Source organism: Rhinichthys klamathensis, unplaced genomic scaffold (genome assembly GCF_029890125.1).
Source record: "Rhinichthys klamathensis goyatoka isolate OS25496 unplaced genomic scaffold, OSU_Roscu_1.1 h1tg000261l_1, whole genome shotgun sequence".
NCBI classification, from domain to species: Eukaryota; Metazoa; Chordata; class Actinopteri; order Cypriniformes; family Leuciscidae; genus Rhinichthys; species Rhinichthys klamathensis.
In genome coordinates, this window is record NW_026606782.1 from 589,826 (window position 1) to 608,574 (window position 18,749).

The 18,749-nt window shown below is 43.2% G+C and overlaps 2 protein-coding genes across 3 annotated transcripts; one reads left to right on the top strand and one right to left on the bottom strand.

Moving 5' to 3' along the window:
• Positions 1-1,788: 1,788 nt before the first annotated feature.
• Positions 1,789-3,216, bottom strand: LOC130101711 (probable G-protein coupled receptor 141). 2 transcript variants are annotated; one of them, XM_056267552.1, is made up of 3 exons: positions 3,078-3,216; positions 2,932-2,967; positions 1,789-2,767 (listed from the first exon to the last, which is right to left on the bottom strand). In XM_056267552.1, coding segments are annotated over exons 2-3 (903 nt in total). In that variant the 5' UTR covers positions 2,933-2,967; positions 3,078-3,216; the 3' UTR covers positions 1,789-1,865. The 2 variants fall into 2 exon arrangements, with proteins under 2 accessions (XP_056123527.1, XP_056123528.1); XM_056267553.1 differs by having other exon boundaries at positions 2,932-3,216.
• Positions 3,217-16,206: 12,990 nt separating this feature from the next.
• Positions 16,207-18,521, top strand: si:dkey-94e7.2 (uncharacterized protein LOC100141353 homolog). Its single transcript, XM_056267551.1, has 7 exons — positions 16,207-16,536; positions 16,904-17,019; positions 17,146-17,301; positions 17,440-17,544; positions 17,756-17,965; positions 18,072-18,264; positions 18,374-18,521. Exons 1-7 carry the CDS (start codon positions 16,514-16,516, stop codon positions 18,483-18,485), a joined length of 915 nt encoding a protein of 304 aa, XP_056123526.1. The 5' UTR covers positions 16,207-16,513; the 3' UTR covers positions 18,486-18,521.
• The last annotated feature ends 228 nt before the right edge of the window (positions 18,522-18,749 follow it).

Consider the following 18,749-nt stretch of genomic DNA (forward strand, 5'->3'; position numbering starts at 1 on the left):
AATTTTACTGTATAGTTTCGGAGAAAAGTAAAGGCAAATTCAACCCAAACATCAAAGTGCATTCTAGTACTTACACCATGTCCCATGTTCAAACACTCATAAAAAGTGTTCCTTAATAGGTTTGCTCATTATTTCATTAAATTCCTGTTCAGAGTGACCCTGACTATTACTGTATTTATTTTCATGTCATTTTACTGTACAGTTTTGGGGAAAAGTAAAGGCAAACTCACCCCAAACATCAAAGTGCATTTTAGCACTTAAACCATGTCCCATTTTCAAACACTCATAAAAGGTGTTCCTTCATAGGTTTGCTCATTCTTTTAGGGTGAATACTGGTAAAGTGGGACAATGGGTAAAGTGGGACAGTTAAGCTTAATCATTTCTATCTTTACATGGATATGTTTTTATTACTAAAAATCAACACTGAGCTCATCATTAGCACGTATGTGATATAAAAAAAAAGATGATGTGGCTATGACATCACTTCCAGTGTGTGGCACATCATATTTAACAACCTTGCAGTGAACCGTGATGGTAAGTAAAATGACATAGCATTCTGAGGTAAATAATGTTAAGGTTATAAAAATGAAAAAACTCATGGATCATTTGTAATTGTTATATATTTTGTTATAGGATGTAATGGAGAATCAGAATTTTTAAAAATCACATTCATATTACTCTTCTTGGGGTTTTTTTATGCGATTTTGACACTGTCCCAGTTTGCAAATAGCATATTGTTAAACTGGGACAGGGTATTACTGGCAAACTGGGACACATCTAACAGGCAAAATGCTCAAGAGTGTGCTCAACCACAAAAACATTTTTAGAAAAGGAAAGAAAATTTGGCACACCACAGCTCCAAACTTAGAAAACCACAGGTGACGTTTCGAGCCAAATGGGTGAGTGAGTCATTGTCTAATGATTAGCCATTGGGACTCGAAACGTCACCTGTGGTGAGAACATGAAATAGGCCTAAATATTTTGCTGTCTGAAGCTGTAGTGTGCCAACTTTTACTTTCTTTTCTTTTATTATTTGAAATGGCTGTCTTTGTGTGACACATTAAAGCCATGGCCTCCGCTAAACAGTGATGGATCTGTTGTAAACTTTATGGTTAGCACTACTATTATGAGGAACTCACACCCAAACCTTATCACTCTATTTAACAGTTTTATTCCAGATTCAGTTCTCCACAAGTAAAAAAAAATCTATATAAAACTAAACACACATGCATGTTGCTTCATGCGATACATATATATAGTTTATTTTCCAAACATTCTGTCATACAAGACAATTGTTTTAAGCTTATAAGGCAGCGATTCCCAACCCTCGGTCCCCGCATCCGCTAGTACCGGAAAAAAGAAAAGCAAGTCGAGCTTCAATCATAAATACGATGCCTCATATATTAGGTATGGATTTACGGCAACAGGCGATTCCGTAGCGCCAAATCCATTGTGTGTTGTTTGTGGTGAAATACTCTGCAATGAAGCCGTCAAAACTTCAGAGGCACTTAATCACCAAACACCCAACTCTCAAGGACAAAACGGAGGAGTTTTTCGAAAGAAAGAAACGTGAGTTGGACGCTCAGCGGCAAGTTTTGATATCCTCAACATCAGTAGCCTAAACGTAGCTGCAACAAAGGCGTCATATCTTATTTCAAAACGATGCATCTTAAAATTGAGGCATTAAAAATGACAACTGGTCCCATGGAATTGTTTTATGAATATACTGTTCCCTGGCACAAAAAAGGTTGGGAACCCCTGTTATAAGGCTTATGCCTTCTAACATCAAAAACAAATAAAAGAAAATGGAAATAAATTCACTAAATCAATAACAATATAGAAACTAAATAAAGTAAACATAGTTGTTATAAACCGCAAAACCATCCCCTTGAATTTATACGTTTGCATATATCTCTACCAGCAAAAACAATCATATCAAAGCAGCTGAAAGCAGTGACAGCAAGAAAGATTTCATTTATATGATTAATTTCTTCAGTATTGCCATATTCACTCACATAATATACTCTGAATCCTTGATAGGGCACAAAACAAAAAAACATAATGGACAGGAATACAATGTTTTTCAATTGTGCCCAGAACTCTTGACGTTGACACATGGCCTTTCCAAATGTCTTTCTCACGTATAGCAGGAAGTAAACTTGGAAAAATGCCAGCACACTCCAACCCAGTATCACTAGAATGCAAATAACATAGTTTAACGTCTTCACAGCAGGCTTCCGGAGAGCCTGACCGAAATGAAAGCAGTGAGTGGAATCATTCTGTGCGATTCCGTAGTTAGCCATAGTTGCTGGGAACATAGAGCCAAATATGACCAACCAGACAATTGCACTTGCGATCGTGGCATGAAGGATGCGATGAAACTCTAGCCTGTGCTGTTGATCAGATTGCTCCACATAACGCACAATAAGAAGAAAGACATAAAAGATGAATGCAAGATACATGTGGGCATGGACCATAAGACTGACAATTTTGCAGAAATACATACCCAGAATCCAGGTTTCATTAAAAGCATAATAGTAAATTCGAAAGGGCACCGTGAGAAGGAAAATGGAGTGCACTGCTATTAGGTTTATCACAGACACTTTGGTGAAAGAGAGACGTCTTTGGGACTGTAGCATACAGGACATTAGTAACACATTAAGAGTCCCAGAAAGGAAGATGAATGTGTATAAGACCAGAAGAGCAATTTTGAAGTCCTCCGGCAGGCCAGTGTGGTTTGTGTTGTTGTTTATGATCATGCCTGACACTGCTTTGAAAAAGAGACATTTTTGGATTTACTTGCTCTCAAAAAGTAAAAAAGAAAAGAAAAAATTAATTCAATGGTAAACATATTTAAACAAAGAGTCGAAGAAAATAATCTTAGTAAATGTATTATTATGAGATTTAGGGTGAAATATAACATAAACTCACTTTTTTCAACTCTTTTCCTGGTAAAACGTTTTTGCCCTGAAAAATAGATATATTCATCACATTTCTTTTTATCAATGTTGATTTTTTTTTTCCTCTACAATTTTGAAATACATGTTGGTACATCCAATAACCTGGTCATTTCATACCTGTCAAGGTGAAAAATTACTTGAAGATCTGTCCTTCTATGGTGTTTTAAATGAGCTGAACTTGACAGTTCTTTCACACGGTAATATTAGCAGAAGTTTCAAAACACTTCCCTTGTAACTCTTCTAAACACCTTTCAATTTTAAAGGAAGCACAAAAAAAAGAGAAAAAGATGAAAAAATTTCAATCAAATTTTAGTCAAGGTAGCCAGCCTGTACCTATATTTGTAAAACAGACCTACTACATCTATATTGCAAAAAACGTTTTTTTAACGAAATAACGTGTAACTTCGTATAACTTTTATTTAAAGGATTATTCTGCAAAATAATACTGAAACAACTATTTTGAATAATTCCAAAGAGTTTGGCACATCGAGAAAATGATTGCAGATACTTACCCATTTACCCTATCAATACTGAATATCAATAGTAATTCAGCAGACAGACAGTTTGATGTAACAGAAGCAGTTCATCCATTCACTGTAGGTTTCAAGAGAGCTGAAGATGATGTGATGTCAGCTTGTCAGTTCATGTGTAAATCTTCTGTCAGTGTCAAACAGCCAGCCTCCAGAGCCTTCTGGAAACACCTCTTGACTGTTATTTGCCACAGTAGAGGTTAAAGATTTACAAATCTTGACGGCACATGAGGAAGTAAGCAAGTTTCACTACATTGCAATGTTTTCTTTCTCAATCTGGCCTTCCTGCTCTCTTTTTCTCACTACCTTTCAATAATGCACTCATCTAGTAACCGGTACATTTTTAAAAGTACAAGAAGTAGATTTTTTCCTTGAAACATTGAATATTTTATTTAATATGGGTCATGCACTGCATTTGATCTTATCACAAAACATTGGCGTGTACCACCATTGGCCATACCACCATTATTATATTACCTAGTTTTACTAGGATATATTGTCAAAATAACATAGTCTTATGAGAATTGTAACGAATCAGACACAAGTATTTGTTATAGTTAACTAATAATATTTTAAACTCACTCTGGGATCTGTGGTCCCATCCCCCCAAAAGGGCCAAAAGGTCTTAGTTACCATGACCATGATCAGATAAGTTGGTTTTATTGCTGTTAAAAATGTGGTCACATGTTCAAGACAGAGACGATGGGGGAAGACAGAAACAGCCTTTAATACAGACTTTGCTGCATTAATCATAGACAAACTGACCTATAAATGAACATGCATCCCAGAAACTGTGTGAATGATTTACTGTCTTGTATTTTATGTATATTATGTATTTGATACCACGGTATGTATTTTATTATATAACCAACGGTCAATGTAACCCCAGCTGTATCATGTCTCCCATCTAATTAATCCTCATTTAATGACTCACACTTTAATGTACATCACCTTCTCTTAGAATGCAGTGTGTGTTTGTTATATCTAGCTGAGCATTAATTGACACAAACAGGAAGGCGGAATGTCTAACCACACTCGAGATAGCGTCATAAATCCTCCCCACAGAGGTATCTCCTGCTTAGAAATTCCCCCTTTCTTATTGATTGAGCCAACCCTGAAAGGTGTGAAGCTTTAAATGGCCTGTCCACAAGCCCTTCCTTCTCTTGGCCTTCTCTCCTACAGTACGTTCGGGTTGCTGTCCTGCAGGGCTGCACTAGGCCTCAGACCCCAGGGCAGCAGGCCTTAACTCACAACCAGCCATGTGCTCATTCAGGAGAGAGAGGACAATCTCAACCACAACAGAATCAAGGACAAACTCAGGAGTTTGGCACGACGTTGTCACGGTTCGTAAATTCATTGGTTCCCTCTTATCTCGTGTAGTTGTTGTTATGTGTGTGGGCGTGACGGCTCGTTCCACTTGATCAGCGATCAGCTGATCAATCTCCTCTCCAGCTGCATCCAATCTGCTCTCCCATAAATACTCACCCCATTCTTCTCTCCTTGTCAGATCGTTGTTTGATGTCTCGTTCGTGTTTGGTCCTGTTCCAGTCGTCCTTGCAGTGTTGCGGTTTGTTCCTGTCTTGGTCTCGTTTCCTGTTCGTGTTTGGATTACTCACTCTTCATCACTTCAACACTCAGCACTTGGACTCTGACCATCTTGTCCCTGCGTCACCAAACGAACTTGAGACTGTTCATTTATTCTACCACAATAAACAAGTTACTAGCACTTTTGCTTCCGCTTCATTAATCATGACAGAACGATCTGACCATCAGATGGAAGCAGCGAGTAGTTCGTCGGCGTTGGAGGACTTTGTCAACACCAGCATTAGACGCATGGACAACCAGGAAAGAGGTTTTAACGACACTACTCGGGCCGTGCAAGCTTTGGTGACGCAGGTGTCCGAGCTCGCCCAGCAACTACAACTTCTGCGAGCTCCCACTGCGCCACCCACACCGACCGTTCCCCCCACACCTCCGGAGAGCGTCCCACAGTCGGAGCCCCGTCTACCTATACCACAGTCATATGCTGGTGAGCCGAATTTTTGCAGAGCATTCTTGAATCGGTGTTCTATGCATTTCTCATTGCAGCCCAGGACCTTTGTGACCGAACAGGCTAAGGTAGCCTTTGTGCTCACGCTGCTCACGGGGAAGGCAGCGTTATGGGGGACGGCGGTGTGGGAGAATCAAGATCCCTGCTGCACCTCGTTCCAGACATGAAGAGGGTGTTCGACAGAGCCATCGCCGGGAAGGAGGCAGCTCGCATGCTCACCGAACTCATGCAGGGCGAGAAATCGGTATCGGAGTATTCAATCGAATTTAGAACCCTGGCGGCTGAGTGTCGGTGGAACGAGGAGGCGCAGTGGGACATATTCCTGCATGGGTTGGCTAACCGCGTCCCGAAGGAGATTTATGCCCTGGACCTCCCCACTTCATTGAATGCCCTGGTTGACCTGGCCCTCCGAGTTGATGCACGCCTGACCAGAGTGGAACGGTGGAGACTGCCCAGCCGATCTCTAGAGGGTGCCGAGAGTCAGCAGTCCAGCGGCGGGGACGCGGTCAGCCCCGTCTACGATCACGAGCCCATGCAGGTCGGGCGAGCTCGGCTTTCTCGGGAGGAGAAGGAAAGGCGGAGATCCCAAGGGCTCTGCTTATACTGCGGGGCCTCGGGCCATTTCGCCTATAACTGCCCAGTAAAAGGCACAGCCCGGCAGTAAGTATGAGGCTACTGTCGGGTGGGATCTCCGCTGCGAAGACCTCATTCACATCTACGCTCCTCCCGGGAAGACTAAGATGGTCAACTCATGATCACAATTGTCAAGCACTGGTGGACTCGGGAGCCGAAGGTAATTTTATGGACCGTTCGTTTGCACAAAGATTTCAAGTTTCTGTTTTACCACTCACACACAAGATAGCAGTCCACGCACTCAACGGCCAAGATCTACCCACCATTTCTCTCATCACCGGACCCATCACGCTTATTACATCTGGCAATCATTCGGAAACTATTTCATTTTATGTATTGGACTCCCCTCTGGCACCCATTGTACTCGGACACCCATGGCTAATCAAACACAACCCGAAAATAGACTGGCAGCAGAGAGCAGTATTGGAGTGGAGCAGTAAATGTCATGAGTCCTGTCTTGTGTCTGCTTGTTCGTCTGTGTCTGTCTCTGTCTTTCAGGAGGAGGCAATGGATTTATCTAACGTGCCCACAGAGTATCTAGACCTGAAGGAAGTGTTCAGTAAGTCTCGTGCTGCTTCTCTTCCTCCACATCGTCCCTATGACTGTGCCATAGATTTACTGTCAGGTAAGTCTCCGCCTAAAGGCAAACTTTATTCGCTCTCTGTCCCAGAGAGGGAGGCTATGGAGAAATATATTTCTGATTCTCTAGCAACAGGGTTCATCCGTCCTTCCTCGTCTCCAGCGGGGGCGGGGTTCTTTTTTGTGAAGAAGAAGGATGGATCCCTGTGACCTTGTATTGATTACCGGGGGCTGAACAACATCACGGTAAAGAATACTTATCCTTTGCCGTTGATGTCTTCAGCCTTCGAGAGGTTGCAAGGAGCATCTGTCTTTACTAAATTGGACTTACGTAACGCTTATCATTTGGTCCGCATCAGGGAGGGGGATGAATGGAAGACTGCTTTTAACACCCCCAGGGGTCATTTTGAATATTTGGTTATGCCGTTCGGGCTGTCCAACTCCCCAGCAGTCTTCCAGGCACTCGTCAACGACGTGCTGCGAGATATGGTTGATCAGTTCATATATGTTTACCTGGATGACATATTGATTTTTTCATCTTCTCTCCAGGAACACGTGCAGCACGTTCGGCGAGTGCTCCAGAGGTTGCTAGAGAATGGGCTTTTTGTCAAGGCGGAGAAATGCGATTTTCATGCACAGTATGTTTCTTTCCTAGGATATATTGTGTCGACTGAGGGAATACGTATGGATCCTGAGAAGGTTAAGGCTGTGGTGGATTGGCCAAGTCCAGATTCCCGTAAGGCCCTACTGAGGTTTCTGGGGTTTGACAATTTTTACCGGCGGTTTATTCGCAACTTCAGCCAACTAGCCTCGCCTCTGACCGCTTTGACCTCCCCCAGAACGACGTTCAGGTGGTCAGACGCAGCGGAAGCTGCGTTTGCCAAACTCAAAGGCCGGTTTATTTCAGCCCCCATTCTCGTTTCCCCTGATACTTCACGTCAGTTCGTGGTGGAGGTCGACGCGTCAAAGGTGGGGGTAGGTGCAGTGATTTCCCAGCATTCTCCCACGGACGACAGAATGCATCCATGCGCGTTTTTGTCCCATCGTTTATCCCCTGCCGAACGCAACTATGACATTGGTAATAGAGAGTTGTTGGCAGTCAAGCTAGCGTTGGAGGAATGGCGTCACTGGTTAGAAGGGTCGGGGGTACCTTTTATCGTTTGAACCGATCACAAGAATCTTGAATACATTAAGACTGCCAAAAGATTGAACTACAGGCAGGCTCGGTGGGCACTTTTTTCGGACGTTTTGATTTTACTCTCTCGTACCGCCCAGGTTCCAAAAACGTTAAACCTGATTCTTTGTCACGCGTTTTTGAGCATTCCGAGCGCCCGTCTACTCCCGAGTGTATTTTACCCGAGACTCTGTTTGTCTCCACTCTTGTTTGGGAGGTCGAATCGAAGGTCAGGAAGGCCTTAGAAGGGGTAATGCCTCCGCCCGGTTGCCCACCGAACCGTTTGTTTGTACAGGAGGGATTACGGTCTGACATCATTCAGTGGGGGCATTGTTCCAACGTGGCTTGTCATCCAGGAGTCAGTCGAACTAAGTTTTTGGTCAAGCAACGATTCTGGTGGCCCCTTATGGCTCAGGATGTTCATGATTTTGTTTTGGCTTGCTCAGTTTGTGCCATTGGTAAGACTTCCAATCGTCCTCCTGATGTGTTACTTCAACCGCTGCCAGTCCCTTCAAGACCCTGGTCCCACATTGCGCTAGATTTTGTAACCGCCCTCCCACCCTCTCGAGGGAACACGGTAGTTTTGACCGTGGTGGACCGGTTCTCGAAGGCGGCCCATTTCATTCCCTTGCCCAAATTACCCTCAGCCAAGGAGACAGCGTTGACCGTCGTGGATCACGTCTTTCGCTTACATGGCCTCCCGACAGACATGGTTTCCGACAGGGGACCCCAGTTTGTGTCAAGATTTTGGCGAGAATTTTGTAAGTTATTGGGGGCGACTGTCAGTCTGTCCTCAGGGTTCCATCCCCAGAGCAATGGTCAAACTGAGAGAGCCAACCAAGATTTAGAGAGAACATTACGATGTTTGGTCTCTAAGAATCCTTCCTCGTGGAGCCAACAACTGTCTATGGTGGAGTACGCCCACAATACATTACCAGTGTCATCTACGGGCCTGTCTCCGTTTGAGTGTAGTGTAGGTTACCAGCCACCTATTTTTCCTAGCCTGGAATCCGAAGTCGCGGTCCCCTCCGCCCACGCCTTCGTCCAGAGGTGTCATCACACTTGGACTAGAGCCCGTGAGACTCTACTCCAAGTGGGAGCACGCACCAAGGCCAAAGCCGATCGCCACCGGTCTAGGCCTCCTGCATACGTCGTTGGTCAAAAAGTGTGGCTTTCTACCAAGAACATTCCTCTCCGATCCGTCTCCAATAAACTTGCTCCCAAATTTATCGGCCCGTTCACTGTCACCAAGATCATTAGTCCGGTGGCAGTCCACCTCAACCTCCCTCCAGTGTACAGGAGGATACATCCCGTCTTTCATGTGTCCAAAATAAAACCCATGTTTCGTTCTCATATTAATCCGCCAGTCCCGGTTCCCCCACCGCCGCGACTCGTAGAAGGGGAACCCACATATTCGGTTAATCGTATTCTGGACTCGAGACGGAGGGGACGCGGATTCCAGTATTTGGTGGACTGGGAAGGTTACGTTCCGGAGGAGAGAAGTTGGGTTCCTGCTAGAGACATTTTGGATCACTCTCTTATCGATGATTACAATCGACAGGTAAGGGAGTCTGGGAACACCGGGAGGCGTTCCTAGGAGAGGGGGTACTGTCACGGTTCGTAAATTCATTGGTTCCTTCTTGTCTCGTGTAGTTGTTGTTATGTGTGTGGGCGTGTGTGATTGTGGGCGTGACGGCTCGTTCCACTTGATCAGCTGATCAATCTCCTCTCCAGCTGCATCCAATCTGCTCTCCCATAAATACTCACCGCATTCTTCTCTCCTTGTCAGATTGTTGTTTGATGTCTCGTTCGTGTTTGGTCCTGTTCCAGTCGTCCATGCTGTGTTGCGGTTTGTTCCTGTCTTGGTCTCGTTTCCTGTTCGTGTTTGGATTACTCACTTTTCCTCACTTCAACACTCAGCACTTGGACTCTGACCATCTTGTCCCTACGTCACCAAACGAACTTGAGACTGTTCATTTGTTCTACCACAATAAACGAGTTACTTGCACTTTTGCTTCTGCTTCATTAATCATGACAGACGTCTTCATTCAACACAGAAGAAGTCCATTGCAACTGGCCACAATCTGCACTCCAGCCATGAGAACAGAGTCGAACTACCCATGCAAGTTCATCATATCTTCTTCATCCAACTGGGAAGAAAATTATAGGCTGATGGTACTTTTCATTGTTAAATGGATCTTTCCCATAGTTCCATTTCCTGCTTCCGATTCCATTCTGTCACTCACCCTTTTACCCATGCATGTATGTATGTGTTTAGATTAGTTATGTTTGTGATATTGCAACAAAGTTTACCTTACGATTTAGATTTTGACTACAGGCTTAGTACTGTACAGTAAGAAAGACATTTCCCTTCCCTGGAAATGAATATTTCTTAGAATTTATAAACAATTAACGCTGAGTGTTCATGACGAACAGGTGGATTGTAATATTAATTTTACTACATTAAGGTAATTATATTAACCGATCCAAATATTCATAATCAATTATAACCAGTTATTATTGATTATTAATATTTCATAAAGTTAAAGGGATACTCCACCGTTTTTTCATATTAAACCATGTTATTCCCTTAACTAAGACGAGTTGATACATACCTCTCTCGTCTCAGTGCGTGCACTCAATCGCTCTGGCGCGCGAGACACTTTGATAGCACAGTTCATTTAATACGAGCCAAGCAGAGAAGCGAGTAAACACCTCCACGTTTTCCCTATTTAAATACAGTTACACGAGTAGTGTAACTCGACCAAGAATGGTGACACAAAATAAAACGTTGCGCTTTTCTAAGCGTGTAAAGTGGATAACTATAATGTATGACGGAATTCCACAGCAAGTGCTTGGGAGCACTTCGACTTATCTTTGTCTGCTTTTTTAATCACTAAATCTTCATCTTTGGATAGTGCTTCCAAAGCACTTTTTTCTTTGTGAGAAAGGTAACTTCATTTAGATGTCCTTTTATTCTTAAACAAATTCTCAATATCAAAGTTCACTTTTTTAGCAAATGTATGTAAAGAAGCATTTTGTACCAAATGGCAAAAGGTCGATTTTGGCTTAAAACGGGGAAAGGTGTCTGTCTGACCTGTATCTGTGGAGCTTGTAGAAGTTGAGGTCCGCTGCTTGTACCAAGTTTTGAGATGTAGATTTCTGTAGAATCGAAAAAGGTCAATTTTTGTGTCAAATTCCTTTCCTTGGTGGGTTGGTGCGAAGGATAATCCTTTGGACAGGACCCGGATGCTCTCCTCTGACAAAACCTTGCCTGAGATGTTGATTACTGCCTGGGTCTGGCTCTGCTCCGTGTCCATCTGGGTTCTTCGTGTCCTTCTACCTCTCCTCGTTCTCCTCTTCCTCTGCTCCTGTCCCTGCTCCCTCCTCGTCCACATCCATGTCCGCGTCTCCATCCCCTCCCCCCTCTGGTGGGGTATGGTGGATGTTCTAAAAAATCCTCTCGAGGGGCCTGGGCTGCCGAAGATCCCTAATTGTCCTCTTCTTCACTGCTAGTGAAGTTGAAGGAGACGGTTCTGGGCTTCATACCAGCTGAGCGACCATCAACTGTGCTCCCTAGTACTTTCTTTTTCCAGTTGTAGACGTTGCCCTCATTATAGTCTGTGGCATCTCTCTGAAGTTTTCGTATCTTCACTTCTTTGAGGCTTTTTGTGTATTTAAAAAGGTCCATCTCAAGTTTTTCTTGAAGAGCTTGTTTAGCAGAATTATCAGTGTGCTCTGCTATTATATTAATGGAAGCATTATATACAAATATCGACCATCAACAGGGACCAGCAGCACTCAGACATTTTTTGAGAGGGCGTCCTGAACATGAAATGCCACCCACTGATTTCTTGTTGTCATTAACAGAATGGACCTTGACTAATAACATTTTTGTCTTTCAGGATAAGATCTTTAAACAGACAAAAGGTTGTGCCATGGGGGCATGCTATAGCCCTTCCTATGCAGGTCTGTACCTGGGGAAATGGGAGGACTTTGTTTTGAACCAAGAAAATTATGTGTTTCACAAGTTTATTATTTGGTGGGGGCGTTATATTGATGATATATGTCTGTTTTGGTCGGGCTCGGAAACAGAGTTGAAGGAATTTCATGGTTATCTGAGTAGCATTAACCCAAACATCAAGTTGTCTTTAGAATAAAGCAAAGAGTGTATTAATTTTCTTGATTTGACAATTTCAAAAGATAACCAAGGAACCTTACACACATCAGTGTATAGAAATCCGACTGACAGAAACACAATTTTACATGCCAAGAGCTTCCATCCAAATTGGCTTAAAGAGAATGTCCCATATGGGCAAGGGTGCTTGGTGACATGGCAGGCTACATGTGAGAAAGGGACTTGAAAGGTTTGTCCAACAAGATGGGTTCAAGTCAGGACCCAGAGCCCATGGGGCATGATGCCACCGAAAAAACCCCAGAGGTTAAGCAAACAATATCTGCGCCTGAAGAGCAGAGATGTCTAAGTTGTAGAACCTGGCAAAGGAGCACCGCGAGGACCAGCCAGCCGCTGCACAGATGTCGGCAATGGATACTCTGCTAGACCAAGCCCAAAAAGAGGCCATTCCCCTGGTGGAGTGGGCCCCAACCCCAAGGATATGCAATATTGAGCCCACTATCCAATGAGATAGTCTCTGCTTCGTAACTGGCAGCCCCTTTGAGAGGCCTCCAAAGCACACAGATAGCTGCTCTGACTGTCTGAACTGGCCAGAGCGCTCAATGTATTCCCTAAGGGCCCAGACTGGGCAAAGTGGGTGTGGTGTCTGCTCATCTTCAGTGGAGGGGAGAGCAGAGAGCTTTATGACCTGTGCTCTAAAGGGCGTGGAAAGCACCTTAGGCACATAGCCTCGTCTTGGTCTACAGATGACTTTTCTGTCATTAAGCCCAAACTTGAGGAAGGATGCGTCCACTGAAAGAGCCTGCAGATCACCAACTCACTTGACCGATGCCAGAGCCAGCAGAAGGGAGGTCTTTAGCGAGAGAGACCGAAGGTCAGCCGTTGTGAGCGGCTCAAACGGAGAGCCTCGAAAGTGCCCTCAGGACTGTGGACAGGTCCCAGGATGGAACCGTGTTAGGGCGATGTCCATGCTAAAGGTATACGTGGTATTTGCTATTGCAGCGTGTCATGCTCCTACAGCTATCAAGTCAGTTGGGGAAAACGACTTGGTAGTCAAGTTTCTAAGAAGGGCCGGTAGGCTGAACCCGCCTGGTGCGTCTGCCGTCCAGCAGCTCCTGTAGAAATGAGAGTATTGAAGCAATCTCACAAGATAAAGGGTCTACATCCCAGACTGAACACCAGCCAGAATTTTTTTTTTTTTTTAAATTTGGGCGTATAAGCATCTGGAAGAAGGTACCCTAGCCTCAGAGATCATGTTAATGACCTCCCGGGGGAAAAACGTGAAGGCTCCAGTCAAGAGGCAATAGATGGAGGCTCCACAACTAGGGTTGAGGATGCCAAATTGTCCCTCCTGCCTAGGAAAGGAGGTCTCTCCTCAATGGAATTGACCATGGGGCTGCTGATAGCAGCTGAATCATCCCCGGGAATCATGTTTGGTTCTGCCAGAGTGGTGCCACGAGTAAAACAGAGCATCTGTCCTCCCTGATTTGGTTGATGACCTGAGGGAGCAGAGCAACCAGAGGGAAGGCATAAAGGTGCAGAGAGGGCCACCTGTGGGATAATGTGTCCTTTTCCTTCAAGAAGAACACCGGGCAGTGAGAGTTCTCTTTCGATGCAAAGAGGTCCACATCTGCTTGCCCGAAAATGCTCCAGATCATGCAGACCGTCTGGGGGTCCACTCCTCCGGAGATGGTCCGTACTTGGAAAGCATAATCTGCTCCCGTTTTCATGGAGCCCGGCACATGTGCCGCTCTCAGGTCTTTCTCTCACAAGACCTGAGACCCCCTTGGTGATTGGCTAACACTGTCATGCTGTCCGATTTTTGAGTCATAAGTGTTCATTGAATCGATTGTAAAATCGATTTTCCATCTATAGACGTTTCCATTTTCAACACCAAATATAGGCAAATCCACGGACACCTAACAGGCATTAGGACGAGCGTAAAGAGGGCGCTTGAGACGCGCACAAGTCAGCAATATTTCTGATGATTTATTGGCATGAAGTTTCGTGCTCAATGACAAACAGGAGTAGCCTAGAAATCTAGACGCACCCTAGCGGCAGCAACAATTATTTTGCAGCAAAGTGTGGTCTAGCAACTCTCCGTTGGCTTTTCGAGCTGGAAAAACCAAACTCTGGTCAGGCCAATCACATCGTGTATAGAGTTGGTGGGCGGGCTTAACAATGACGGCAGAGATGTGACGGTTCCGCGTGATTTCCATAGGTGATTTACCTGCTAACGTTACTTGAAAACAAAGAAGATGCTGCTGGCGAACAGCGGTCTTTCGAATCGGATTTGGCCGCGACTCTGGAGGACTTGGAGTTAAGAGAACGTAAGTCATTCTTAAAAAAGGAAGATGTGTTCGGAGTTTTGACGATCGGATACGGCAAAAGTTTAATATATCATCTAGCTCCGCTGGTGGAAAAAACGCATGGGACTCACACAGCCACAGCCGTTCGTTGCTCTGGTTGGTTGTAGCACTGTCCTATTGCGTGCCGAGGGATGTTGAAAGACAACCGTTTATCCCACCCCTCGGATTGAGGTATGCCAATTGTGAGTTCCCAGACCTAACATCTTGATGTAGGTCTGGCTTGCCAGGCTAAAACAGGAGTGCAACATTCAGGGATTGAAATTAACACCCTCCGACCTGCCAAATGCGGGTAAAAATGAACTGGTGAGAAACGCTGTCAAAACACGAGACAATCTGGCGTGTTTCTGTGTTTACTCACTTTGCTGGGGAAGTTCGTGTAAGCCAAATCTGATTTAGTGCAACTCGCGAGTCCTCATGATATATTAAATACAGCGTATTGCACAGAATCTGCGCATTTCTGGCTTACTTGAACACACGCACACGTCACTACGCAACAAATAACGGCGTGCTTGTTCACTTGCATTGAAGTAATAGCGAATATTAAAAAGCATTTGGTGAACAGAAAAGACGTTGTTATTGTCCAGCATCCTACATGTTCTGTGTGCTGTATTGATCTGTCCACCTAAAACACATTTTTGGTAAAAATAAAATAAAAAAAAGGCCGTTAAAATCGATTCCCTATTTTCGTTTTCGAAACTTATGTTGGTTGGTCCGATCGATTGTGCAATCGATTTTCGAACGAAAAGTGACAGCCCTAATACAGATGGGGCAATTTCCAGGGGACCAGGGCTTTGATACAGCCAATGGTCACCCTGAGAATGAGGCGGCCCTCGCGCCAGGCTTGAGTTGGGATGCGGGCCTTCAACCAGTGTTGTAGTGGCCGCTTATGTAACAGGCCAAGGGGACAACTGGAGGCTTCTGCCATGAGGTCCAGTAGCTTCTAAAACAATTTTAGGGGGAGGCGATCCCCGATTCTGAATGACGCAGCTGAATCGCCTCTGAATTTTTAGAGAGCGCTCCGGCGAAATCAAAGTCGAAGACTGCCCCCAGGAGCTAGGGACAGGCCAAATGGTAGGACTGTAGGTTGGTAAGCAACCCCTTCGAACATGAATCTCAAGAATGGTCTGTGATGAAGGGCTATCTGGATATGAAAGTATGTGTCCTTCATATCCACTGATAAAAACCAATCCCCTGGGAAAATCTGTAAATCTTTCAAAGTTAGCATTCTGAACGGCCATCTTATCAAAGCGCGGTTCAGACATCTCGAATCGAGGATGGGCCTGAGGCCGCCATCCTTCTTTGGAATAAGGAAGTAGCAGCTGTAAAAGCCTGACTCGCTGCAGGCCATGAGAACTTCCTCCACAGCGCCCTTCGCTGGCAGAGCTTGTACTTCGACTCGGAGGACGTGAGTGTTGACATCTGAGACTGAATATTTGTGCGTGCGAACTGGAGTGAGTAAGCGATGCACTCGGTGTGCTCGTTCAAGGGAAGCAGGGTAGCCCTGCATTGGCTACCCTGGCGCGCTGTGTGGAGAGGCTTTCTGTGCGCACATGTTGTGTTTGTCTGTCACACAGACAGGAAATTCACAGACAGCATGTCAGTACAGATTTAAAAAAAGTTTTTGTATCTTATCGTGTTTGAATGGTTTTTATAGAACTTTAATGATAGCGTGCATGTGTGTGTGTGTGTGTGTCCCCTTTCTATTGCATATGTTCCTTTACAAGAGAATGAATATAATCTCACTCAGCTGTTTGTAATTTCATATTTCTAAATTAATTGTTTTGTGTACTCCACACTACTGAGCATTTAGATGTATATTTTAGGTTGTTCAAATTCAACATAAATAGGTTCAAAACATGCAGCAAGTTCCCAGAATCTAGTGAGGAATGCATTCAAGCTGAGTTAATAGTAGATCAGTGATTTAAACTGATTAGCCTTGGATTAGTCTGTTCAATTTCTAGTCCAAACCAATATTCTGCATGTGGCTCATGCTAAACAATGCATTGTCTTTCATTGCCGTTTCTGTGAACAACTCCAGAGGGAAGTCATGTGTTGTCTTTAGAGCATATTTGCATTGAGCAAGATGTCCAACATATACACTTTGAGGTAGGTTTATCATTTCTGTTTTTTTAAGTAAACGTACAAATGTTATAACTAAAATTGCATAACAGTAAAGATGTAAGCCTATACGCTAAGTTGCTATCACACAACTTTTATTTATTCTGCAACAGTGATTCATATTTTGGTTTAGTTCAGAAATATTTGAAAATGTTATTGTTTATTTTACATACTCATTAAGACCAGAAAGGATCTGCCACTGTTTATATACAGTTTTTTTTCATTGAGTCATTTACTCATTCACTTATTTTGATTTCCCTTTCTTATTCACTATTTGTTGTATCTCTTGTTAATAAATGATTCTTGAAGGAAGTTCACATTTGTACACTGCCCTTATATTTATGCTTTTACACAGAGAACTTTTCAGTGGCCAGTGGTCATCTAATACAAGACTCGATGGCAAAACAGTCATTATCACTGGAGCAAATACTGGCATTGGAAAAGAAACCACAAGAGACCTTGCAAAACGCGGTATCACATTTATCTTATTCTTGTCTTCTCTATTGCGGTTACCAAACAACTAAAAAATATTAAATGTATAGTACACAAATTTATCTTTCTAGGACATCAATGATAAAAGTCATGTTTGTTACACAGGGGCCAGGATAATAATGGCTTGCAGAGACCTTGAAAAAGCAGAAAGAGCACATAAAGAGATCATGGAGGACTCAGGGAACCAGAACATAGTGATAAAAAAACTAAACTTATCTGACACAAAGTCAATCAGAGAATTTGCTGAGGTAATCAGCAATGGTAAGAGTTTTACAGTTACACTCAAATCTGATTAAGTGTATTTGATCTAACAAATTTGAAAAATACCAGTGTGCCTCCTTCAACAGACTACAGAAAAAATTATTATTAAAGTCCTCTTTATTTCCCTCTTGTTTTCAGAGGAGAGAGCACTCCACATACTCATTAACAATGCTGGGATCATGATGTGTCCCTACTCTAAAACAGCAGATGGTTTTGAGATGCAGTTTGGTGTCAACCACTTGGGTAAAGTGTATTTATTGTTCATTCAGACCTCTGTGCACTTCTTTAATGTTATCTTTTAACATTATTATGCATGTTTGAACAATATTGTGCCTTTGCATATCCTAACTATCTCGTTCCAACTTTAAAATCCTGTCTTGCTGCATATTTAATGCTGCAAACTCATAAATGTATAATAAATATAAATGTAAGTGACATAATTGATGTCACTTAGGTCACTTCCTGTTAACCTTCCTGCTGATTGATCTGCTGAAGAAATCCGCCCCCTCAAGAATCATCAACCTTTCCTCCATGGCTCATAGTTGGGGCACTATAACACTTGATGATATCAATAGTGAAAGGAATTACCACAGTAGGAGGGCATATGGTCAGAGTAAATTGGCCAACATCCTTTTCACCCATTCCTTGGCTAAGAAACTCAAGGGTAAGTGTTCATTAAAAATATGGAAGATTAAATAAATGGGAAAATTAAAGGGTAATAGGACAAATTTGGGAGTACTTTTTGATCTATCATTAAATTTTATCCGCAGACACAGGTATCACAGCATATGCAGTCCATCCAGGAATTGTGCGAACAGAACTTAAAAGACACATGAATCTCGGACTTCTAATCATGTGGAAAGTTGTCAGACCTTTCACAAAGACCCCAGTGCAGGGAGCACAAACTACCATCTACTGCGCAGTACAACCAGAACTAGACACAGAAAGTGGCGGTTACTACAGGTAACAAAGTTGCAGAGGCCTCGTCACATATAAATTGACTGGCGCCCAAATTAAATTTTGTTTTTGTTTTTTTTGTTTATCCTCTCTATTCCTTACTCATTTTCTAAAGCAACTGCAGACCTTCAAGATGCACCAGAGCTGCTAGAGATAATGAAATGGCTGAGAAACTTTGGGAGCTCAGCTGCAAGATGCTGGGAATTCTCTGGGATGGAGCGCAATGAGTGGAATTTTCTTTGTTTCCCATGAACAACTCAGTATACCCATCAATGTACCAATTTGTATTAATTATATAATTATTAATTACAATTTATTTCAACATGCACATCCAAGCAAAAAAATGCCATGACACAAACCTCATCAACAAATATTTATTTTTCAATACCATGTTTTTATTTCAAAGTTAAATGTCAACAAATTTGTCCAAATAGAATAATAATGATTTTCCATTCTTGCAAAAAAAAGAAAAAGAAAAAAAGTAGCTCACC

What these genes read in the sequence shown, in the direction of transcription:
- si:dkey-94e7.2 (XM_056267551.1), top strand. Translation starts at nt 16,514, where the DNA reads ATGTCCAACATATACACTTTGAG. An exon ending in AAGAGACCTTGCAAAACGCG is followed by an intron (nt 17,020 to 17,145) that starts GTATCACATTTA and finishes TTTGTTACACAG; the next exon opens with GGGCCAGGATAATAATGGCT. An exon ending in TGCTGAGGTAATCAGCAATG is followed by an intron (nt 17,302 to 17,439) that starts GTAAGAGTTTTA and finishes TCTTGTTTTCAG; the next exon opens with AGGAGAGAGCACTCCACATA.